The sequence below is a fragment of the Macaca thibetana genome, chromosome 4 (genome assembly GCF_024542745.1).
Source record: "Macaca thibetana thibetana isolate TM-01 chromosome 4, ASM2454274v1, whole genome shotgun sequence".
Lineage (NCBI taxonomy): Eukaryota > Metazoa > Chordata > Mammalia > Primates > Cercopithecidae > Macaca > Macaca thibetana.
In genome coordinates this window covers 156,964,855-156,990,041 of record NC_065581.1, presented here as the reverse complement: position 1 = coordinate 156,990,041, position 25,187 = coordinate 156,964,855, and the positions used below count along the sequence as shown (strand labels likewise).

The window sequence follows — 25,187 nt, the reverse complement described above, 5'->3', positions numbered from 1 at the left end:
TCCACAAGCAGCTGTACAAGTTGGCTGTAAAAAACGCTGATTTTTCATCCTGTCACCTAATAAAACCCTACGCGCCTATGGCCTCGTCCCACAATTCCCCAATCTCGTCCCAATTCGGAAAACGGAGGAGGAGGGAATAACTTGAGAGATAAAGGTCCCCCATCTTGCTCTTTCCAGCGGACCCCAGCCTTCGTGGCGGCGCTCCACTCGGGAGGACACAGGCTCTGGTGTGTGTGGTGTGAGCGACCCCGAGCTCGAGGCCAAGCCAAGGCTGGGCAGAAAGTTGCAATCACGTGCTATCGCAGCCCACGGGAGCGCACAGCCCGCTCCCCCTGGGACGCCCAGGCGGAGGACCTGCTGCGCCCTCCCAGGGCTCGGGGGACTCCAGCATTCACTTGCACGCACAGGCAAACTCTGATTGAAAGCCGGGGATGACACTGAGTCTGGAGAAAGAGGGACCGGGGGTGGGCTGGCGGAATTGCAGAGCGGGGGCCACAGCTCCCCTCCCAGCTAACGTCGAGCGGAGGGCGGGAGGTGTAACCTCTGACCTCTGGCCGGGCCCACGCCCTGAGCAGAGACTGGGAAGCTCTTGTTCTACAAGTTCAAGCTGCCGAGAGAGCTTAAATAGAATTAATCTCTTAGAGATCGGGGATCATCGCTCCCTCGGCATGCGCTCTCCCAGCACTGCGCACAGAGCAAGGCGCGAGAGAGCTCAGGAACCGCGGGAAAGCAAACGGAATGGGGCCAGGGTAAGGGATGAGACCCGCTCTTCATGATCCCTCCGCCCGGAGAGCCGGAACCCGCGATGCCCGCAGAGGACAAGCCGCGGGAGGGAACGCTCTGCCCTCCTGCCGCCCTGGTGCAGATAATGGAGCCGACAAGAGATTCGTTCAGCGTCGGATGGGCCAGCTCCGCTTGGGGAAGCTGGCGGTACCCTCCCCTCAGCTGGAGACCAAACCCACCTCGCGAAGGCCGAAGGAACGCGCAACCTCCGGAAGACCCCATCCTCAGCCCTGACTTTCCGTAGATATGTGCAAAATGAGTAAATTACTCACCTCGGGCCAGATCCAAGTTTTACCCAACAGAAGGGGCACGGGACCAAGAATGAACCAACTCACATGGCCGTGGCCAGCGCGCACAATCACACGCCAGCACAGAGCCACCCAATTTCTTCCGCGAATCTATCTGGCACTCTGGAGAGAGGGGGGAAAGCGTTTTGAGAAAGCCCCGTCACCCCTCCCCTTCCTTCTTGCCGTGAAATATACGAATTCATTTTTATTACGAGCCGCACCGTCCTCACCATCACGCACGCACAGAGCCACACTCCCGTATTCACACTTTCTAACTCGTAAGCTCCGAGAGCGCCTGCATTTTCTTTGGGAGCCGCTTGGAGGTTCATTAATATCATTAGCATTTAACCCCCTCCCTCTTCCCATCCCCTCCCCGCACATGGCTGACGTCAGACCCCGCCAGGAGTTGGGGGAAAAGCTAAGTGGGCCAGGGACGCCCTATTCCCCTCCCCGCGGCTGCCTGTCAGAGCGCTTCTGGAGATATTACAGGGGACCCAGCCCGCAGCGACAGGCACAAAGTCACGGGGTAATGAACTTCGGGGACCCTTCGCCGCTGCGTGCGCGGCTCTCCCCGGAAACCCGGACCTGGCCGCCTCTTCCCTCGGAAGATTTCCCAGCAATCTAGTTACCCCACTCTGCGCTCGGGTTCCGGCAGCGCGGAGCCCGTCTGCCTCTGAGACTGCGGTTGTGTTTTCCTTCTTTCCTTGGGAGACCAGCGGTCGGCAGAGATTGCCCACACTCTGCATACCTATGTAGAGGGAGAGATTGAAGACTGAGTGACAGGAATGGGGAAAAAGAGGGATTTCGCTCCGTAGGAAGGCCATTTTCCTGTCTCCATCTCTGTCCTTCAACATCCCTTTCTTGCTGTTCTCCCTTCTTCCTCAGTCTTCCTGTCCATCTCTTCATCTGTCGGTCCATGTGTGTGTCCATATCAAGCAGCATTCCCAGCAGCTGCGGTTTTGCAAGAGCCGGGAAGAAACTTAAGGATGCTTAAATTTCTACTGTGGAACGAATTCTGAGCGCCCAGGGAGCAGCGCAGCGCGCGACTGACACCCACCTGTCCTGCCCAGGAGCCTTGCAGGCTGGAGGGCGGCTGGAGAGCGGCGGCGCCGAGCGGCGAGGCGGGCGCTGCCGGCCGGGACTCGGGCAGCGCCCACCAACCGCTCCGCCCCGGGACAGCCAGCATGAGCAAGCCGGCCGGATCAACAAGTGGGTACCTCTCCGGCCGCCGTGGGGCCTAGACGCGCAGCCTGGGGCGGGCGAGCAGGGAGGCTGGGGAGGTCCTGCCTGGAGCGCTGCGACTCCGAGCCCCGGGACTCCAACGGGCGTGTGCGTTCGGCCCAGCCCTGTAGACCGTGAGTTGGAGCATTTCGTGGTGAGGGGAGAGCTGTTTCGTTGCCTCTGGATTGCTTGATCCCCCCTGTCTGGTGCGGTGAGAAGGTTACGACCCGCGCAGCCCACCAGTCGGATGAGTTGCCTACATTTAGCCGCCAGGTGCTGGGTGGGGGGAGCCATGGGGGCGGGAACTGGGCCGCAGTTTCAGGCAATAGCACAATAACACACTCGCTCAAAACTCCGAGCTCCAGCGCGCAAAAGCAACTCTGTGCAAAGCGGATTTTGAATGGAATGCTTTGCACCCCGTTTCTAGCTATTTCAAATAATCCTGCAAACTGGGAAGCAGAAACAATTTAAAAGTCACATTTTCCTTAATCCTAAATCCGCGTAGGTCATAACTGGGGAATTTAAAGTATGGCGAACCACTCTAGCAAAGAGAGGACCAAATCCCTAATCCCAAGGACTTTTCGAGCCGGAGCCCAGCAGAGGCAGGAGTGCTCGGCCTGCTCACTCCGTGCGCTTCTCTCCTTCCTCGAACTTCCTTAGTTGCCCGCTCTCCGAACCCCAGGCCGCAGCTGACCTCTCACCACCCCGAGACTCAGGAGCGCCGGGCTAAGTGTGTGTGCGAGGGCATTTGCTTGCACCGTGCCTGCGGAACCCAAGAATGTGCAGGCCCGAGCCCGCGCTGAGCAGGCGCAACCACGGTGCTCAGATCTCCCGGGGGCATTTCAGTTCCCGCCATCCCGTGGCCCACGGCTGAGGGCTCCAGGGTCTGAGGCTGGGGACGACCGTTGCCGCCGCAGTCCCCATATCCCGAAGTTGCCCTGCTGCCGGTGTTGTTTTCGCGGATAGCATTTTTGGCGCTCTATGCGTTCCTTCCCGCCCCCTCCCCCTTTCACTCGCCCTCATTGTCCTGAGTCTTTGAAAGTTGGGAGAATCGGAGATACTTCTGAGGACTGGTAATGAAGTCTCACTTAAGTGGGATGCAATTCCCGCCCTCCTACCCCCCTCCAAGAAGGAGGTTGTGTTTTCACTTTGTCCGTTGGTTTTGCTTTGGGTGCTGATCTTTTAAAAATTAGAGTAAAATGAACGTGAACAAAAAGAGAAGGAGAAATGTTTCGAGCTGGGACAGAGGGAGCAGAGAAGGAGCCCTAACCGCGGCCTGAATGCAGAGCGGACCCTGGCGCAGGACTGAGTTTCCCGTTAGGCTCGGGCCTACTCTGACCCTCGCTGTTGGAATTTCCAGGAGGCAAAGCGACCTCGATTTTTGTTGCCCGCATTCCCGGGCGTGAGTGTCCTTCCCAGGAGGTACAGGAGGCCGTTTCTGTTGCATTCTGAGCCTCCATTGCAAAAACTGAAGCCCGCGGGTCTCGGCAGGCCTCCTAGCTCGCTCGCCCCGGGACAGGCCCTCGCCTACACCCCTGGAAGTAAGGAGCACCGGGCTCTTTCGTCCATTTCAGGGTGCGGAGCCGCTGGGGTCCTTGAAAGGTGAGGCCTCAGAGGCGAGGGAGGGGTGAGCGGGGAGCTCTGCCCGCCTGCGGCTGCGCCCCTGCTGTGGACTAGGAGGCAGGCCAACCCTCCAGACTTTGGGGGAAAAACCACAGTGGGCTCATTGCGGAAACTTTGGCCGTTCCAACTTCCCAAGAGCCTGAGGGAGGCCTTGGAAGCCTCCAGCCCCGGCTCAGGTCGGGACGCGGCTGCTGAGCTTTCTCAGGCCCGCAGGACAGAGGCCCCCGCCCGTGGCGCCGCTGCATCTAGGCCCTTTCCAAACCGGTGGCGGCAGCCAACCCGAGACCTGCGTCCCTCGGGCCCGGGGCGGCGAGGAGGTCGGCGCGCAGCGGGCCGGGTCAGGACTGGGTCGAGCAGCCAGAGCTGCAGCCCCCGCCTTGCCCGGCTTCTCGCGGCTGGAGAGCAGAGCGATGTCACCCGGAGCCCCGCCTGGGTGGTAACGAGACCCTGGCCAGTCACCCCTGCAGCCCAGACTAACTTCTTTCAACAGCCTCTGATGGTAATTACAGTAATCGAAGCTGCCATATATCTTTAGGCAATTATGACACACAAAAAGCCCCGAGGGGACCCCCTGGCGAGGGAAGTTAAGAACGGTTTTCCAGCTTCAGGAAACTCCGGCTCGCCTCACGTCGGAGCTCACTCGGCTTGCTAAATGAGAGGAGCTTTGCAACGGGGTCAACCAGCTTGTCTCGTGACCCCAAGTCACCTTAACGTGGCTGGGTGGCGGAGTCTGAGGCACAGACCCGCTATGCCCCGGAATTTTCGCGTCCCTCCCTCCTGGGCCCCGCCCCAGCCCGGTTGCCTGTCTCTAATCTACCCCAGGAGCCGCGGCTCGGAGGTCTGCGCAGAGGCAGGACTTGCACTGGTGGTGGCCTAGGGGGCAACAGTCCGGAAGCTCGGGCGGGGGAGTCCGAGGAGGGGCCCCCACCCTGCACTGGTCTTCCCTCCACCCTTGTCGGGTTCTCCAGCGATGCTGTCCTGGGCTTCCTGTCCGGATGGGAAGTGGGGAAAAAGAGACCCCATCACTGCTCCTCCCACTCACTCATCTTGGCATCTTCAACGGTGCCACGGGGAAGAGGACAGCTGGGGTGACAGTACTGCTGGGCCCCAAACGTGGACCCTGGAGCGGTCAGAGGGCGCGTGTTATGCAGAGGATGGTTGTAAAATATGGAAACCAAGTTTACTGCTTCCAGAGTGAGTGCCCGTGCAGCGGAGCTCCAGACCCGGTTCCTGAGCGACCAGGAACTCCCTTGGGCGCAGTGACAGGCCCAAAGGAGTGGAGGACAAGACCTGCTGTGCCCTCGCCTGGCTCTCTCCAGCCCCTCCCTCCCACAGCACAATCTCCCCTCCCGCCTTGTGGGAGAAGGGGCGCCGAGCCGGTGGCCGCCGCGCCGCGCGCCTCCCCTGCCCGCCTTTGTCGCCGTCCGAATTCCCATGCTACTCTTTTTGACGGGTCACTGGTGGCTCTATAGGCAGGTGCTGCCGCGGGGTTGTAATTACCCGGCCGAGCCTGGTCGTTACCGAACACCCCCCACCCCCAAGCACGGTCCCGCGCGCTCTCTCCTCCCACCCCCTCCACCTGAGACTAGGCTGGGACCCAGGGTGCAAGCTCGCCCGGACGCCTCCGGTTCCAGGAGCGAGTTTACACCTCCGGTGCCTCGAGGCCCTCCCCGCGCCACGCCCTCACCTCCCCTGCTCCCCTTGCCCAGACGTTTCACTGCCGCCCCTCCCCACCCCAATCTAATCGTAGTCCCCAACCCAAGCGCTTTCCGCAGAAGCTGTCGAATTTCAGGGAGGCCTGAGGCCGCTGGGGCCCAAACTGGAGGTCTTCGGATGGGTAGAAGAAGAGAAAAGCAAGTGTTAATAAGTCAATTGTTATCAACTATTGTTATTTTTAAAATTAAAGTGTTAATTAAGTTAACAGTTTAATACTCCCTTTGTTTTGCGGGAGGAAGCATTTCTAAGTCCCTATAAACCGCTTCAGGCACTTGTTGGACTCTTGAACCTTAGAGGAAAGGAATTCCTCCCTTTCTAAAGGGAGGCCAAATATTACCAAATATTCTAAAGAGGCCAAATATTACCCTCTCCCTGACACTCCTCCAGGGTCTGTGGCCACCCCAGGCTTGAGGGGATTCCAGGGAAAGTGCTCTTGAGGTGGGGTCCATGGGGGGTGGGGGGATTCAGCCTAGAAAAATCGGTCAGATTCTTAATTTTAAAAAAATCAGGCTCACACAGCACTGGAAAAACCGGGAGGAAGAGACCCATACAGGACCAAGTGTGTGGAGGCCAGTCGTCTAGGGAGAAAGGGCTTAGGAAATGGAGGGAGAAGAACGCCTGTCCCAAGCTAACCCGGCAGGGAACCAACAACTTGCGTCGCTCCCCTCTCCCTTGCCTAGCCCCGAACCACTTTGCGGAGAAAATAATTTTTTCCTAAAAGAAATAATTTCTCCAAAGCGACTCACCAAGCATTTTTTAAATAGGTAAAGCGAAAGTTGGCCAATTACCACTACCCTTATTATCATTAATAATCCAAGTATTAGCATTACAATAATAATCCTAATAATAACACCGCCCGGCGGAGCTCAGAGAAAACTCGATTGCCTTCCAGCTGCCACCACTGGTTCCAGCCGTGTTTGTTTTTCTTCTTTTCCCTTTTACATTTCAAGTTTGTCTCCTCGCGCGCTCACTAACAACTTTCTCTGTTAAATGCAAAAGCGGAGGAGGGAGGCGGCCAAACTTTCCGCGGAGCAGAAAGGCAGTGGAGGGCCGCGCTGCCGCCCGGGCCTGCTGTCATCTTTTATTCCAAAATGGGTCTCGGCGATTAGAGGAGACCCAAATACATGTAGCGGTGCATGAATAATGCTCATTGTAGGAAACTGACACTTGCTCAAGGAAAAAAAGTTTGGCTATAAAATCACTTCATTATTTGCTTTTACCGCAGCTTCGGTGCTAATCCCTTCAGAGGTCAGATTGCTTAGCATCTCTCTCTCCCTCTCCCCTTTTCTCCCTCTTCTCCGCCCTCCTTTCCCTCTCGCCCCTTCCCCCCTTCCCCGTCTTTCCTGCGATTTCAGGCCGCATTTTAGATATCCCCTGCAAAGTGTGTGGCGACCGCAGCTCGGGGAAACACTACGGGGTCTACGCCTGCGACGGCTGCTCGGGTTTTTTCAAACGGAGCATCCGAAGGAATAGGACGTATGTCTGCAAATCTGGAAACCAGGTACCTTAGCCAGGGCTGCACTGCTCGGCTCCCCTCTGCTGCCTCCTCACTCTTTTGTTTGTGCCAAGGCCTCCTCTGAGTTTCCACGCTGTTGAGGAGAGACCCAGCCCTGACCTCTCCCTTCCTCTCCCCTCCTTCTTGCCTCAACTCTTGGAGGCCCTTTGGCTGGGGAAAGGCGGGAAGAGGTAAGGAAGATATGAGTTTATAGAAGGAAGTCTGAAGTCCTAGAGCCTCCCTACACTTTTTTTTTTTTTTTTTTTTTTTTAATTCTGACAGATTTTGACACTGGTTAAGGCCCACACCCAGTGGCTCTAAAGCTGGTCCAAGGGACCTAAAGAATGTAGCATCTAAACCACAAGTAGCCAGCAGGAGAAAGAGCTTTGTTATTGTGCCTGCCCACCCCACCCTCACTCCTAGCAGCATCAAGCTCAGTCCCCTTATCACTTGCCTGGGATGCAGAAGTAAGTGGCACACAGACATCTGAGTCAAGGTCACCACCACCTTTAGCTGAGACCACCAAGTGAGTGCTGGCCACTTGGAAGAGAGGCAGTGCTTTCTGAGGAGTTGTGCCTTTCTGACTCCAGAGAATCAGGGCTGCTCTGGAAGTGGGCAGTGGGAATTCAGCACCCATGTGACCTTAGCTGTGCCTTGTCAGAAAAGGGCAGGGTGAGGAAGAAGAGAAGATTCAAAAGGAAGGTGCAACTGGGATCCTCCTCAAGCTTCCATATCCCTGTTCTCCTTCTCTGCTTAGAATATGGACCCAGTTGGTTGTTTTGGTCTTGAGTAGGCAAAACTGTCTCAAAGAGACAGAGGAATCTGGCATGGGCTCAGTATGAGCCAAAGCTTCTAGAAAGAGTGAGCAGAGCCCCTTGACTCAGTTTCCAGCTCAGTAATAGGCTGATTTTAACTAAGGAGATCAACCTTCTGGTCCCACACTTTGCCTTCTCCTTACCAGCCACTCAGACCCTCAGCACAGAGGCCTCCATTTCACTCCTGGAAAGATCCCTGAGGGTGCATTAGTCAGGAGTCATCCTTTGGTAACAAAATAGTAAAACACTTTTCACTAATTAGTAAATATAGGGTACATGTATACACATGCATACATTGCCTGCTGCTAGCGAATTGTTCTGATGTCTTTTTCTGAAGTCATGTCTGCTCATATCATTTTCTAACAGTTTTGGATTAACCACAAAAACAGAAGATGTTTACATTGAGAGAAATTTTGAGCTCTCTAGCCCTGTTACCTGTTTAATTGGATACTGTATCAGTTTCTAGCTTCACCATATGGACACATCACATTTTACATGCATAGGACTGTATCCCAATAACTCCACAGGATTGTGCGATTACTGGGGGTTGTCAGATTTGAACGAACTTCTACTTAGATTGTCTTTTGCTTTTATGCAGTGAACAGAATTGGAAAATCAAGATCTCTGATGTTGTGCTTGATCTTTTAAAAGGGGATGGCTATCAATTCAAGCATATTGATATCAGTCCAAGTGCTTGTAAAGGACTGATAATAGACTCATCAGGCCTGGTGTTCTTCTTGCAAGGAGAGTAAATGATCATAGCTGAGGCATTCATCCTTCCCTCTGGCACTAGATATTTATATACGTTTGATCTGATTTGAAGACACACTTAAGAACTAATGAAGGTTTCCATTTTGCATTTGCATGTTTATAAGAATACTGGAAAGATACCATCTGAGGATAGATATATGATTACATTTAATAATAAGTTTAAAAAACTTATTTACCATGAACTATTACATTGGCCAGCAAAGATGCCCTAAATGATTCACTTTGGATCCCAAAATTATTTCCTTTCTCTCTTATTCTAAGATTAAATTATATTCCAATGTATGATTAACAGTAATGGGGACATTTAGAAATGGATGTGAACATCTGTCCTACCTTTATTTTAAATAAATCATCATATTTTAAATTGGAGAAGCATGAACTCATAAAACTGCATTCTGATGTGTAATTTTCCCCTAAAGGGCTTCGGGGGAAAAAACATACTCCAACTTCAGAGTATATGAATTTTTGAGATTATGAAGCAAAATAAAAATACATTTATTATCTTTCCTCGCTACAAATGTAACAGTAGCAACTTCTATAAATATAGGAGAGCACACAATGTCTTAAACATTTTCTGTGTATAAAACTCATGAACATGACTCTTTATGTATCCATGCACATGTCCCCTCAGTAATGACACCTAACACTGAATAAATTCCAAAGGAAACTTTATCTGTAGATTTCCTCTTTCAATGGCTAATGTTTTTTTCAGAAAATTGCATTAGGTAAAACATCTATTTTCTCATGCATCTCAGATAAATATTTCTAAAGAAGTGACTACCTTTATTTTTTCAGTTACCATGCTAACGTTCTTAGTCCATATTATCATTTAGACTGACAGTCCGTCACATTACCTTCCTGGTCCTGTTTACATGGTGGGCATTTCTATATTTTGCTCAAGCCTTGAGCTCTTCCTTTTTCACCCTCATCTTCTCTAGGCCTTGCCCTCCTAACCCCTCACCTTCCAGGAAGGGCCGTGTTTCTATGCACCTGGGCCAAGGCTAGTCTTTAAGGCAACTCTCAACTGGCTGATAATAAGGTTGGCTTCATACAAAAGCAGAAGTGAGGTAACAGGAAAGTGAAGAATAAATGGGAGAGATTTATCGGATAGATAAACGGGCTTGCCCAGAAAGTGGCAGAAAAGGGTAGACTCAAGTACTGAAAGCAGAAAGGATCGTTGGCGGGAGGGCGGTATGGCGTGAATCCTGACCCAAAAGCCAGCTCTTAACGGAACTCAGAGGCCTCCTTCTCTGGGGCCAAGTCGCTGTCTTCGGTCCTGAAGTCTCATCCCTGTTCCACCACTCCGCGACCGGCGGAAATTCCCCTACCGAGGGCCCCGCAGGGCTGCGGGGTCTGCTAACCCGGCTCTCTATCCTTCACCTGCTTGGAGAAGGACGTTTTCCCCTTGTCCGCTTTCTTGGGGTCCGGGACTGGCCCTCTTGAAGTAGCCTGGGACGTCCCAGCCCCTTCTTGATCTGGCCCTGCTCATGCCCAAGGCTCTCGCGTTTTGCAGGCCCAGGCTCGGGGCTCCAGGGCCTGCGGTCGGGCAAGGTCGCGCCTCCACGCCGTTTCCCCGCCCGGGTGCCGGCTCCGGGTCTCCAGCCTAAAGGCCAGGGGGACCGCTGACTCCCTGCGCTCTGTTCCAGGGAGGCTGCCCGGTGGACAAGACGCACAGAAACCAGTGCAGGGCGTGTCGGCTGAAGAAGTGTTTGGAAGTCAACATGAACAAAGACGGTAATCAGTGCATCCCTTTATTCCACTGTTGATTGAGTAGTAAGGAAATTATATGTACAGAAAATACTCGGCACTCCTATGCATGTAAATCAACTTCGGAGCACTTCTTTCCAGATGCTGGGAATTGGCCTCGGGCTTTCAGTCGTATCCTTCCCGTCTGTCAGCAGGAGCCGCTGGCGACCCCTAGAATTCCCCAGGGCAAGACCCATGCCCACATCAGGAACTTGCGCCACACAGTCATCTCCACAAAGGCAGCCCTTAGGGGGACCCCACTCTCTAGGGGATCGCGGCGCATTTTCTACCTCCGGTCCTAATCCCTCTTCGCAGCCCTTCGTGGCCACCCTTAAGCCTGCTAGCCTCCCCCAGGATCTTAAAGTCTGGATAGTCTCACGGAGAGGAGATCATACGGACTGGAAGATCGCGGTGTGTTGGAAAAGGGAGGGCAGAGACGCGAAAACGCGCAATTTCCAGCCCATTTGCAAATTCAAGATCAGCACGGCCATTGGGCCGATGTGAGCTTTTCCAGGGCCTTCTCTCTGTTCTACAGAAAAGAGGGAAAGGGGGCTGGAGAGGCAGGGTGACGCCCGTGGGTGCCTCGGACACCCAGCTCTCCCAAGGCTCTTAAACGCAGAGCAGCAAGAACCAGGACGTCAGAGTGCTTCCTGGGCCTGGAGTACGGTCCGAGCTGCGTCCCCCGCTGCAGCCTGTCGAGGGCGCCCCAGGCTCAGGCAGGGGGCGAGGGTAATGGGCTGGAGGACACCGTGGGGCCTGGGAACAGGGTGCGAGTGGGTTTTGCTGTGAGGCGGCTCGGGCCGGGTGGCAGCTCCAGGAGGAGAGAGCCCCTTCCTCCGCGGCGCAGGAAGCCGGAGGGAGCGTCCAACCTGTTGAACTTGTGTATTGACAAGTTGTCAAGCTCGGCGGGCGGAAGATTGCCCTGAATTAATTTGTTTATTTAAACTGTTGGTGGTAATTGTCACATCTCCCCTGCCTTTCTCCAGCATACTAGGAGACGGGTTCTCCCTCTTTCCATCCCCTAGCAATCCCGGGACTCGGTTCCTTTTCTCCTGCGGCCCTCAGAGGCCAAAAGCCATTTCGCTGGGGGCGGGGCCTGGGGGTAGGGAGGGTTGTTCTTGGGCCGAGTTGGAAAAGTCTCTGCAGAGACGAGGTGTCTGGCGTGCACGACGCTCCCTCTCTTTTGGATGGGGGCGAGTATACCTGTCTACTCCGGCCCAGAGGGTCTCTGGTTTCCCTGCGAATCCCCTTCCCTGGTCGGGAGGAGCCCTGGACCGACCGAGAACACACTTACTCTTGCTTGAGGCTCTGCCATTATCATGGCACTTTGAGCACGGGCCCCTCTTCTAAGTCTCAGCTTCCGAATCTATTCAGAGTAGTGGTTAGACGATCTCAGAATCCCTTCCTCCCTCAGATTCCTTCTCTCTTCTTCTTTTCACCTCTTGGGCGGTTTTGCCTGCCCAGACTTGACATTGGGGCGGGGCTGGGGGGAGCGCCGCAGCAGCTGTGTCGCGACGTCTCTGATGGCCTGCATACGTTTCTGTTTGCCTCTGCAGCCGTGCAGCACGAGCGGGGGCCTCGGACGTCCACCATCCGCAAGCAAGTGGCCCTCTACTTCCGTGGACACAAGGAGGAGAACGGGGCGGCCGCGCACTTTCCCTCCGCGGCGCTCCCTGCGCCGGCCTTCTTCACTGCGGTCACGCAGCTGGAGCCGCACGGCCTGGAGCTGGCCGCGGTGTCCACCACCCCTGAGCGGCAGACCCTCGTGAGCCTGGCTCAGCCCACGCCCAAGGTCAGCGGCCTTGCTGGGCCCAAAGAGACTCGTGCCAGCGAATGGAGGAGAGGGACGCACCCAGTTCTTCTGAGCTGTGATGCGGCTCAGGCATACTGGGGAGAGAACTCCAGGGTGCTTGGCTGGTCTCTGCATGGAGCTCCAGCCCCCCTGCTCTGCCTTGTTCAGCCAGGGGTGCTCAAACTTGAGTGCACAGTAGAGTCAACCTCCGAGTGGCTACAAGTGTGCAGTCCCGATCTTATCCCCCCAGAAATTTCGTTTCTGCAAGTTTGGGGTGGAGTCCAGGAACCTGCACCTTTAGGAAACACCCACTGATGATCGGTGGTAGGTGGAGCCCTCGTCTAAACCCAGAGGGCAGCCTCAGGTGTTCCTAAAGGCCAGAAGAACCAACGTTCATTTTTAGAGGAGAGGAGTTGGCTACAGCTGGAGGAAGTGCCCCACAATTCCAGATCTTGGCCTGTATGCTCTTGGGTAAAGCCATGAGTTTCTAACACAAGAGAGAAATGTGGAGATCACACTGTTAGAACAGTCTGAGGAATCTGAGTTCATTTCCCATGCTTCCTCACCTACTTCTGAGGCAGGTGGATTTACAGCAGGGTTGATTCCATAGGAGCAGGACCCAGCCTGAACCACCTGGAAAGGCTGCCACCTAAGGCCTACCCTCCAGGCCTCCAGCTGATACCTACTAAGACCCCCACTCCAGGTCGATGAGGGCCTAGGATGTCCCCCAGAGGAGGGACAGCTGCAGCCGCACACTGCAGGGAAGCCAGACACCTGGGCACATGCACACGCACAATATTTAATATTGCTTTCTTACCCTTGATGTGTATAATAAGCTCGGGGAAGTAGTGTTATGAATATGTTGTCAGTTATGAATGGGAATGCTCTGTGAATGATTAAGATGTCTAATTGAAATATTTCCATAATATACTAATCCTTTCTAAAAATACTCATATGCATATTTGTGTTTGGGATGCCTATTAATTTATACTTTTTCACATCTATTTTTATTTACACAAATGCAAGCAGCTCTTGTCTAAATTGGGAGCCAGGCTTGGCACTTGGCTCAGCCCAAGGAAAATTTGCTGCAGGGGATAGAAAAGCCAGAGGACCCTATGGAAGGGAGAGGCTCCCAAAGAATGGAAATGGACCTCCCCCAACCAGTATTACTTTTCAGACTCTATAGATAGAGATGTTTGATTTTTTTGCCTACGGATGGCAACTGCATGTTTAAGCAAAACATCCAAATTCCTTTTTATGCCCTTCCTTGCTTTAATTAGAAAGTAAAAGTTTGTCTCTTCTTGCAAAGCTGTGGTTTCCTCACTTCTAGGTGTCTTTCTTTCTTCCCCACCCAGTACCCCCATGAAGTGAATGGGACCCCAATGTATCTCTATGAAGTGGCCACAGAGTCAGTGTGTGAATCAGCTGCCAGACTTCTCTTCATGAGCATCAAGTGGGCTAAGAGTGTGCCAGCCTTCTCCACGCTGTCTTTGCAGGACCAGGTATGACCAGCAGAGCACTGAAGCCTTGGGAAAAAGAGAGCTGGGAAAGAAGCAGTAGCACTCAGTCTTATAAAACTCACTCCATCCCCGGGTAAACCACCCAAGGCAGGCATCCATTCTTAACAGCAATGTGGAAACTACTTGTTTTTACTTGCTTCTTCCCATGGGCTCAAAATATCTACCTATATGATCCTTAGTAAGAAACATAATTACATTATTTCAGAAAAGCTGGGTCCAGTCTTTGAAAAACACACATACAAGAACATTACCTCTTTTTGTTTGATTGAAAGAGCAAATATAATACCAATTTTAAAATTGTAATGATTTTCTAAAACTGTCGATGAAACAATGTTTTACTAAGAGCGTTGGAACTGAGAGAAGTAGAAGGTGGTAAGAGTAGTAGATTTTCGGAACTGATGTTATTATTTATATTCTCAGCTTTATGTTCTCCATTGTGATGCTCCCAGTTTTGGTCATTAATTGATCAGCTTGTAAGACCAAGAGGCACAGTGCACACCTCCTGCAGGCTAGGATCTTCCTTGATTCTTCATGTTCTTCATGTGTTTTTAGACATTTTGTAAACAAATAGGCATTTTGCTTAATTCTGTGGCTGTAAATGACATTCAGAGGAAGAAAAAGTGTGTGCAGTGAAACATTGTATTGTACTGAGAACCAGAAATTTTGTTGTTAGGAATATTAGAAATGCTAACATTTTTCTAACCTTAAAGGAAAGAAAGAAAACAAAGTGTTCCCAACCGTTGGCTGTTACCAGTGCATTCACAGGAATTAATGACAAATTTTCCAAAAGGCTAATATGTAGTTCTAAAAGCAAAGGATTTATTTCTTCAATTCATTTCATACCTAATTAAAACATAATAGTGGCCCTTTATATGAAGTATGTTTCCCACGGAAAGATCAGGCAATGTGCTAAAAGCATTTCATCTTCTAGCATGAGATGTTCTTTTTTTCATGGCCTGCCCTTTCAAATATGGCCAGAATTAGATATTGTTTACCTTGCATTTTACAATTATTTCCTGTACTTAATGCAATAAAACTAAAAATAAAACATATAAAAATTAAAACCTTTGGTCTAATTGTGATTTTGGTTACAAGCCTTCATGATTCAGCTCTTAGCTCCCAAAAGAAATCCTTTTACATAAATCATTTAGAATTGGCTGGTTTTTAGTTTTGAGATTTTTTAAGGTAGTTAGGTCCTATCTTTGAACAGGTTTACTGCTTAACTCTAACCATTTGCTGTGTGTGTGTGTGTGTGTGTGTATAGATTGGCTTTTTTTTTTTTTTTTTCCAAAACAAGTATTTGTATACTCTCACCCAAACAAAATGTACTTACTGTCTGCCACTTAGCCCTTTGGTAGAAATCCTTCGACAAAGAGCAAACTGCAGTGAAATGGAATCTGGTATATTAATTTGGAAAAAGAGACAGATTTTCATTTTAAATATTCAGTAGCACATTTTGTTAGAATAAAAATGACAAGCACCTTGATGCTGTCCATTTATGGGTCTCAGAAAAATCAAGCAGTGAGACGAGGAAAACTCAGCAAAACCCGATTAACATAATTACACCCTGATTTCCCCCAATGCCTCTTGGGAATTAGTGATCTCTGTCTCTCTCCCAGCCCAGCCCCCTCAACCCTCCAGGAAGATGGGGACCCAGCTCTGCAAGTGTCTGAGGAATCCTCAACCCTGCTAATAGCAGCATTCTCTGTGAGGGGAATCCACCTGCTGGGCTGCTGGCATTTCATAAAGCCTCGGTCTCTAGAGGAGCTTCTAGGTGGTCAGGAATGGGTGGATACAAGGACAAGAAGGGCAAATCCTTTTCTGAGAGAAGGAAACTTTGGAGAATTGGAATGGCTGACTCTCAAATCCATGTGCATATCTATAGGCACCTTTTCAAAAGGAAAATATGGGAAAATAAGGGAAAGCTAGAATATTCAGAAAAAATTACCAAGACAGGCATTTAAAACACTTTTTAAAATAATGGAAATTTACATAGTGAAATTGTTTATAAATTTATAAATTACACACTATATTATATTATACATCTATTGTATGACAGCTGATGCTTTTGGAAGATGCTTGGAGAGAACTGTTTGTTCTAGGAATAGCACAATGGGCCATTCCGGTTGATGCTAACACTCTACTGGCTGTATCTGGTAAGAATTGCACAATTTAATGACTTTGTTGTAGAAATTACCATAAAAATACATTACTGAAAAAAGAACAACATGTAAAGAATAACAAATTCCTGCTGAACAATAGAGTATACCTGTCATTTATAAATCTATATTTAAATGCAAATAATGTTGTTTTGTTGTATTCATGACTGCTTGCATTGTTATTTAAATGCAAATTACTGTGTTTGTTATCATCCAAGAGAAGATTTTATATTAACTTTCATACAATATAGCCAGTTTACATGGAATCAGATATCTTAGAGTGACAATTGAATAGATATTGATATGCAGGATTTTGTCAAAAATCAATATTAAATCATGAAAATGCCTTCATATTAGAGTATTTATCCCATATTTTTATTCTAGGCATGAACGGTGACAACACAGATTCCCAGAAGCTGAACAAGATCATATCTGAAATACAGGCTTTACAAGAGGTGGTGGCTCGATTTAGACAACTCCGGTTAGATGCTACTGAATTTGCCTGTCTAAAATGCATCGTCACTTTCAAAGCCGGTAAGCAGACACAGACCCCTGTTTCTTCTCCTTCCCCAGTTTTGCCACCTCACTAATTCAGCCATCTCGAAGTTTGAACTGACCTTTGCAAAAAGAGGTGATGGTTTTCAAGGGAGCTGATAATCTTAATCTGGCCCCATTTTTGATTGCTATGGGAACCTGCATGTTCTGCTGGGCATCCACTTCCACAGAGGTGCATTCCCAGACCCAATTTCTTCTTTTTCTGTCTATTTTTAATTTTTTAAATTTTTTTTTGAGATGGTGTCTTGCTCTTGTCACCCAGGCTGGAGTCCAATGGCACCATCTCGGCTCACTAGAACCTCTGCCTCCTGGGTTTAAGCAATTCTCCTGCCTCAGCCTCTCGAGTAGCTGGGATTACAGACACGTGCCACCATGTCCAGCTAATTTTTGTATTTTTAGTAGAGACAGGGTTTCACCATGTTGGCCAGGTTGGTCTCAAACTGCTGACCTCAAGTGATCCGCCTGCCTCGGCCTCCCAAAGTGCTGGGATTACAGGCATGAGCCACCGTGCCTGGCTCCCAGATGCAATTTCTATGCTGTCTATCACAGTTTCCTGGTCTTCATTTCTAGTTCCTACACATAGTGGTTCTGAACTGAGAAGCTTCCGGAATGCTGCTGCCATTGCGGCCCTTCAAGATGAGGCTCAGCTAACGCTCAACAGCTACATCCATACCAGGTGACCCTTGTTTGCCTTGAACATGTACTTAAGAAAATTGCCTCCATTGTGAATGTCTGAGCAGGCGGTAATAAGCCAGTTCAAACATTGTGACTAATTATCTTGTTGCCAGCCAGTTAATTTAGGGAGAATCCATGTCGTTACCTATCTCTCAGGGTGGGTGAGAGGAGCAAATCTAATTAGATGATCAAACTGAAAGCACTGTCAGACATATTACAGTTGTCCTGGTGGAACAAACTAATCCGTCAAAATAATGGAACAACATTTGTGTGAATGGGTATGGAGGGGTCAAAAATGAAGCCAGGCCAGGCACGGTGGCTCACGCCTGTAATCCCAGCACTTTGGGAGGCTAAGACAGGTGGATCACGAGGTCAGGAGATCGAGACCATCCTGGCTAACATGGTGAAACCTCGTCTCTACTGAAAAATACAAAACAATTAGCCAGGCTACTCGGGAGGCTGAGGCAGGAGAATGTCGTGAACCTGGGAGGCGGAGCTTGTAGTGAGCCAATATTGTGCCACTGCACTCCAGCCTGGGTGACAGAGTGAGACTCCATCTCAAAAGAAAAAAAAAAAAATGAAGCCCAGAGTGTCATGGTTGGTATGTGAGAGAGTGGCCACATCATCCTTGAGAAAACACAGGTGCCTTCCTTCAGATGCCAATCTCAAATGAAAGGATGAGAGAACTTTCCAGAGAGGTTTTTTTTTGAGACAGGGTCTTGCTCTGTTGCCCAGGCTGGAAGGCTGAAGTGCAGTGGCATGTGAGCATGGCTCACTGCAGCCATGAACTCATGGGCTTATACAATCCTCCCACCTCAGCCTACTGAGTAGCTGAGACTACAGGTGCATGCCACCACACCCAGCTTATTTATTTATTTATTTATTTTTTTATTTTTGAGATGGAGTTTCACTCTTTTACCCAGGCTGGAGTGCAGTGGTGCAATCTCTGCTCACTGCAACCTCCGCCTGCAAGCGATTCTCCTGCCTCAGCCTCCCAAGTAGCTGGGATTACAGGTGCCTGCCACCACACCTGGCTAATTTTTGTATTTTCAGTAGAGGTGGGGTTTCACCATGTTGGCCAGGCAGGTCTTGAACTCCTGACCCTGTGATCTGCTTGCCTCGGCCTCCCAAAGTGCTGGGATTACAGGTGTGAGCCACCACGCCTGACACAACTAGCTAATTTTTAAAGTTTTTGTAGAGACAAGGTCTCGCTATGTTGCCCAGGCTGGTCTCGAACTCCTGGCCTCAAGTGATCCTCCCACCTAAGTCTCCCAAAGTGCTGGGATTACAGGCCTGGGCTACTATGCCCAGCCTAGAGAAGTCATCTTTTCACCTATCATAACTGTTGTTTGGCCTTGGTGACTGGTATCTGTTGTTTTGAGTCATAACATCTACCAGGTTACTTCTGGCCATGCAGGGCCCACATGCAGAGGCTGTTCTTGACTGTTTGTAGGAATTCTCAGAGACTGGGGCTCCAACAAAGCTCCTCCTGGCCCAGCACTGGGCAAGCCCATCAAGAAGTATAGACTGGGGGCTGAGGCGGCTCACACCTGTAATCCCAGCACTTTGGGAGGCCAAGGCAGGCAGTTCACTTGAGCTCAGGAGTTCGAGACCAGCCTGGGCACAACATGGCATGACTCTGTCTCCACCAAAAATTAAAAAAAAAAAAAAGAAGTATAAATTGTATTATGCCATTAAGGAAAAAAAAAACAAAAAACCTGGCTTTTAAAGATAAATGGAACCTTTCTAGTTTCCTGAGTTAGGACTGTGGTAGATTTGAGGTTGGAATAGAGTTGCTATTCTCTAGGCTGATTTGAAAGGAACCTGCGAAAGCCCATCTCCATAATCTCAACATCAGCTATAGACACTGTGGTGGGAATAAATACATCAAATGGGTAGAGGCTGTTAATGCCTCCCTCAACTAATGGGTCAGAGAAATCCCAAGTCAACTCTGTCCATTTGGGGTGATACCACTTCTGCTAAGGTCTCCCTATTTCTATCATAAACCCTCTTTTGAACACTAAATGAATAAAACTGTTCCCTGTCCATGGAATATCACTGAAACTATGTTGATAGTGCACCCGTATATGTTTTTCCAAATTAAAATGCCAGGATTTGAAATTTTTAATGCATATGGAATTACAGAATATATATAGTAGGCAGTTAATATTTGTTCAAAATTATTAAATGGAGCAGTACATAATCTGGGTACTTCCACTAACTTGTAGGCCAGGCAGAGTGGCTCACGCCTGTAATCCCAAGCACTTTGAGAGTTCAAGGAGGGCGGATCACCTGAGGTCAGGAGTTCAACACCAGCCTGGCCAACATGGTGAAACCGGTCTCTACTAAAAATATAAAAGTTATCTGGGTGTCATGGCATGCACCTGTAGTCCCAGCTACTCGGGAGGCTGAGGCAGGAGAATCGCTTGAAGCTGGGAAGTGGAGGTTGCAGTGAGCCGAGATTGTGCCACTCTACTCCAGCCCCAGGTAACAGAGTGAGTGAGACTCTGTCTAAAAAACAAACAAACAAAAAATAAAAAAACAAAAAACCAAAAACTAACTTGTATGTCCTAACTGACCTTTGACATTTAGAACCATTATGGTATTAAGAACTTAAAAATGAGGCCGGGTGTGGTGGCTCATGCCTGTAATCCCAGCACTTTGGGAGGCCGAGGTGGGCGGATCACGAGGTCAGGAGATCAAGACCATCCTGGCTAACATGGTGAAATCCCGTCTCTACTAAAAATATAAAAAATTAGCCGGGCGTGGTGGTGGGCGCCTGTAGTCCCAGCTACCTGGGAGGCTGAGGCAGGATAATGGCGTGAACCCGGGAGGCGGAGCTTGCAGTGAGCTGAGATCCGGCCACTGCACTCCAGCCTGGGCGACAGAGCAAGACTCCGTTTCAAAAAAAAAAAAAAAAAAGAACTTAAAAATGAGAAGAACATGGTATCCAGTTATTGATTCAGTCAAGCCTTTGCCGAGTATTGGCCACATGCGGGGCTGCAGGTGGGCACTATGGGATACCAGAAGGAGCAAGACACTGCCCCTTATCATCTCAAGCAGTGGGCAGCAGTGTCACTCCAATCCAAATAGAGAAGAGAGGAAAGCAATGTGGAGAGTGTGAGAGATGAATCCTAGACAGAGGGAGTGAGGGACAATTGGAAAGGCTGAAAGTCTGATTGGTGGAGGAAGGAACATGAGAGTTGGTCCTTCAATAGGAGGAGGATTTCAGCAGGAGAGAAGTTGTGTCTTGAGAGCGGTGGAGGAGCTGGTAGGTGTCCTGTGGGAAGTGCCAGGGAGGTGAGTGAGGAGGGGAGCCTGGTGTGCCGGGAGCTGCTGATAGGGTGGCCCAAGAGAATTCAACCATGGGTTAACAACAGCCTATTTTAGAGAAATGGCAAGGAAACTACATCCCCCCAACATCCCAAAAGAAGAAAATCATGTGTGGAAAAAACACATCTGCTTTGCCATGGAATTCGTATTATTTCTATTAAATATTAGAATAGTAAATATTAAATAAGTATCTTATTTCTTATTAAATAATGGAATTATGGAATTTCTTATTTTATGGAATTATTATTTCATTCTGATATCAGTTACAGCTGTAATTTAATATTTATATCTAGGGTCATACATGTGACAAAAATGACTATGCCTTATTTCTTAGCCCTTCAAATCAGTGAACACTTTTGCCTCCAGCACTTTCCTGTCTAGAAAAATAAAATCTGAAATTGAAATGAAAAGTTAACATGCAAACTGAAACTGAGCCTAATTGTATATTACAGCTCTCTAAGCTATTTCTCTAATTATCCAGGATGTAAGAAGGAGCCTAGGAATTGACATTCCACACAAACTATATGCTATACTGAAGATCAAATGTGCAAATCTGTAATAGACCTAAAACACTTAAACCTGAAAGAAAATCCAATTATTGATGCTAATGGATGAAGACAAGGGCATAGATATTCTAAAAGATAATTTTGATTAGTCAGACTCCCTCTCTCTCTGTGTCTGTCTCTCTCTCTCTCTCTCTCTCTCACACACACACACACACACACACACACACACACACACACATTTTTGTTTTGAATGCCCAGGCTGTGTTGCAGTGGTGCAGTCGTGGCTCACTGCAACCTCTGCCTCCTAGGCTTAAGCAATTCTCCCACCTCTGCCTTCCGAGTATCTGGGACTACAGGTGCCCAGCGAATTTTTGTAGAGATGAGCCTTGCTTTGTTGCCCACGCTCATCTTGAACTCCTGGGCTCAAGCGATGCTCTTGCCTCAGCCTCCCAAAGTGCTGGGATTACAGGTATGAGCCCACCACACCTGACCTCATACATTGCTATTTCTGGTGGTACCGTATGCTACATATAATAGACAATTAATTTTTGTTGACTGACTAACCAACCCTTTCCCAACTAGAGAATAAAATAAGTGGGAGAGTAGATGAGTGGGTAATCTGTTTGCAGAAAATCAGGAGTTGGTTGTCTATGGATTCCCCCAAATTCATCCTTTCCGAAGGTGATGATTTCTCGCAGTGGTTTATCACCATGGGAAACGTTCAGCATGTTGGGTGGATGCGCAGATGGCAGAGGTCGTCCAGGCAGCCACTGCCTCCAACTTGCTGCAGAATTATCTCTACTATGCCTGGTCCTGGGAAGGGAAATAGAGCTGTTGAAGAAAAAACTGGCCAAGGTGAAAGGGAGACATGGATTTGGGGATTACTTTCCAAGAAACATTAGAAATACATTCAACAAGGAGAACAAGTGGTAGGATTTCAGTTTTTTTTTTTTTTTTTTTTTTTTTTTTTTTTTTTTTAATGTAGATAAGCTTCGCCATTTCCACACCACACTACTAGATGTGGTCTGGTGGCCCCTGTCCCCAGGTGGTCATGAAGCTGGGCAGTGAAAGAGTCAGCTGAGGTCCTGAGAGGCCCAGAATGAACTATAAGCCTTGTATTCTGTGGAAGAGAAGGACTCTTATGTGCCCAAAGCTAAATAGACAAGCATGAAAGTTGCTCCCCTGAACTTTATTTGCAGGGTGGAGTTATTCGGTAGTTAAACACAGCCACCTGACTCCTTCGAAAGAATTTTGATATCCCTTAGCTTCTAGCACCTTGTGGCCTGGGTTGAACCCAGCTTAGTCACAGATGTGTATCCCGGAAGGTCAGTTTTTTGGGTGTTTCATTTCAGTGGAGGGAGCCTTCCTTATGTATATTGATATCTAATTCTAACTATTGGCTGAAGAAGTATCAGGGCTGCAGTGAGGAGGTGGGTGCAGGCATCTAAAGGCAGCAGAAGATTGAACTTGCACATCTGAGCACAGATATATGTTGGACATCAAGAGAGGAAATTGTTAAGCAATTTCTCACATCTTTAATTACATGCCAATTTCATTGACATGAGAGTTGGGTGGCACTGCCCCAACAGAACTTAGTCTTTAATTTGCAGTGTAATAAGGATGGAATTATTCCTGAGAGAGACTAAGTATAATGCCTGAATAATAATTTGGAGAATTGCTTAGAAAAAGAAGCCATTTTATGTGAGGGAAATAGCCTTGTGAAGGAGTCCTGAGAATTAGAAAATGTGTATTCTGTTGCTAGCTTTATCCTCAACGTCCTGGTCATTTTCTATAATGGAAATCTTAAATTTATTATTTGGCTTAAAATTAGTACTATGTTTCTTAAAATTCTTTTTTTCCCCAAACAAAATGCAATCCTTTTGTTAATGTACAGAGAGTGTCTGTGTGATTTTGGCAGCATCATTTATGGTCTCCCTGCCTCAAGCAGTCTACCTGCAAAACAGGGACAACAGTGCCTGTCCAGAACTTTGCCGCAGGGAGACTGCGTTATTCAGGACACCTAGATCAGGAATGCAGGAGATGATGTATGTTCAAGTATAAGACGTTAGTTTCCATGAGGAATGGACTCTGACCTTGTTTTCATGGCTTCTCATATTCCAGATATCCCACTCAACCCTGTCGCTTTGGAAAACTCCTGTTGCTTTTGCCAGCTTTACGTTCTATTAGCCCATCAACTATAGAAGAAGTGTTTTTCAAAAAAACCATTGGCAATGTGCCAATTACAAGACTGCTTTCAGATATGTACAAATCCAGTGATATCTAAGCTCACAAGGTACCCACTTTTCAGGATGGGACAGTATCAGATGAACTTCGACCCGTGGAGAACAAGCCTCAACTAACAAACCCTTCAGGAAGCATACACCGGGGAATGTGTAGCCTTCAGGAAAAAATGCCAATTGACACGAAACATTCCAGTAGCTATGACCTGCCGCCCTGACCAGGGTGGGGAGGCTGGGAAGGAGAGGGGTACAACAGGACCGCCTGCGCTGAAAACTCACTGCTGCCATGTCCTGGGAGGGGGCAAACTGGGGGTTGCCACAGGCCATGCCATTCTGCCTCTTACCTGGAAGATCAGGCTGAACGATCAAAAGCTGAAACATAAGTAGTGCTTTCTTTTCCTTTTTAGCATATAAAGTTTGGTAACCAAATATAGCTCTGTGTATAACATCGTACTGCGGCCTTCAGAACTACGTTATGTTGGAGCATTTATTTTAAAAATAATGGTAGGTTTTAAATTAAAAGTGTTATCAAAAGTTTCCCCTCTATTGTAATACATTATTAAATGGCCTTCAGAACTGAGTTAATAAGTGAAAAGTAGCTTATGCTATGTGATTTGCTTTTTCGCTATCTTCTTTTTTCTTTTCTTTCTCTTTCTTTTGTTCTTTCTTCTTCTTCTTTTTTAATACCATAGGCCAGGCAACCTTGTCAAAGGAATTGGTGGACAAAACGAGATTCTCACCAGGACTTCAGGTTGGATAACATCTCAAAAAGAGAAGAGCTTTACTAAAAGAACATAAGTCAAGGGAGGACGAATCAAAACAGCAAAACCAAATAAAGTGGAGATGAGTGATTGAGTGAGGTAGATTGCTGTCCCGTTAACATAGTGCTGAAACCAAAGGCAGTGGGGGTCCAAACTCGTGGTGCAGCAAGTCACACCAGACAGGAAACGAGTATGGACGTAATTGCAGAAGGAACTTCAAGGAGATGAATGCTAAGAGGGTTCTTGATTGATCCATTGCTAACAGCCTGAGACTCTTCAATGCCTTTCCGAAAACTGGTTTCTAGTAAAGCCTTGAATGAACACACACACACACACACACACACACACACACACACACAGACACACACACACACACACCATCCTACACTTTAAGCTGCTCCTTTGGTATGACTCTATACTTATGGAAATGTAGAAACAAACATTTTTAAATAGCTGCTGTACTTTTCACATTTTGATTTATTAGGTACTAGCACTGAGGGAAAACATTCAGCACTTGGACTATCATAGGAGGAGTAAAACTTTCCTTGTACAAAGTGAATTAACTGATTTGTGAAGTTAAAAGGTTGTACTCATTGTATTTACAAAGAATAAAAATATATTGAATTTAAATGAACTCTGCCTGATTTCTTACCCTCCCTCTCTGGCTGGTTCTCACCCACCAGAAACAAGGTAGGGGCAACAGCTGGTGTTAAAACTGAAGCTCGGAGCACTCCAGCACAGAGCCTGCAGAACCGAACTACAAAGGCAATTTCCTTCTTACAGTGAATACCATTTGGAAAATGATGAATAAAGAAATAAAACATAAGATTCTGTTCTCTACAGCTCTCAAATGTAATTGCATCTGTTAGAAAAATTGCTGTGTGAGGAAGAAAGAGGCCGATTAACGGAGTCTTCATTCCTTCCTCTGTTTCTAACTCTCTTGCCAACATTTCAATCCTGACCAGACACTTGAAACCATTTAATGATCAAAAATATGAAGTATGATAAAGTTCATATGGTGAGTAAGATGTGGAAGGAGCAGTAGAAAGGTCATCCAGATGTTCCCAGCAAGCCTTAAGGCACTGGTCCCACAAGCAAAGGCCAGAGATAGAAATCAGAGGTGCCCAAGGCCACAGGCACTGTGGACTCCTTTTGGGTGGCAGCTCCAGCAAGAGATGCTCGTGCCTCT

At 48.5% G+C, this 25,187-nt stretch overlaps 1 protein-coding gene across 1 annotated transcript; it reads left to right on the top strand.

Annotated features, from left to right (window-relative positions):
- The first annotated feature begins 1,489 nt into the window (after positions 1 to 1,489).
- On the top strand, positions 1,490 to 24,632 carry NR2E1 (nuclear receptor subfamily 2 group E member 1). Its single transcript, XM_050786826.1, has 9 exons — positions 1,490 to 2,279; positions 6,986 to 7,131; positions 10,358 to 10,445; positions 12,014 to 12,249; positions 13,605 to 13,751; positions 15,829 to 15,925; positions 16,313 to 16,462; positions 17,054 to 17,159; positions 23,119 to 24,632. Exons 1-9 carry the CDS (start codon positions 2,255 to 2,257, stop codon positions 23,279 to 23,281), a joined length of 1,158 nt encoding a protein of 385 aa, XP_050642783.1. The 5' UTR covers positions 1,490 to 2,254; the 3' UTR covers positions 23,282 to 24,632.
- Positions 24,633 to 25,187: the final 555 nt, after the last annotated feature.

What these genes read in the sequence shown, in the direction of transcription:
- NR2E1 (XM_050786826.1), top strand. Translation starts at nt 2,255, where the DNA reads ATGAGCAAGCCGGCCGGATCAACAA. An exon ending in CGCTGTCTTTGCAGGACCAG is followed by an intron (nt 13,752 to 15,828) that starts GTATGACCAGCA and finishes ATTGTATGACAG; the next exon opens with CTGATGCTTTTGGAAGATGC. An exon ending in CATCGTCACTTTCAAAGCCG is followed by an intron (nt 16,463 to 17,053) that starts GTAAGCAGACAC and finishes CTTCATTTCTAG; the next exon opens with TTCCTACACATAGTGGTTCT.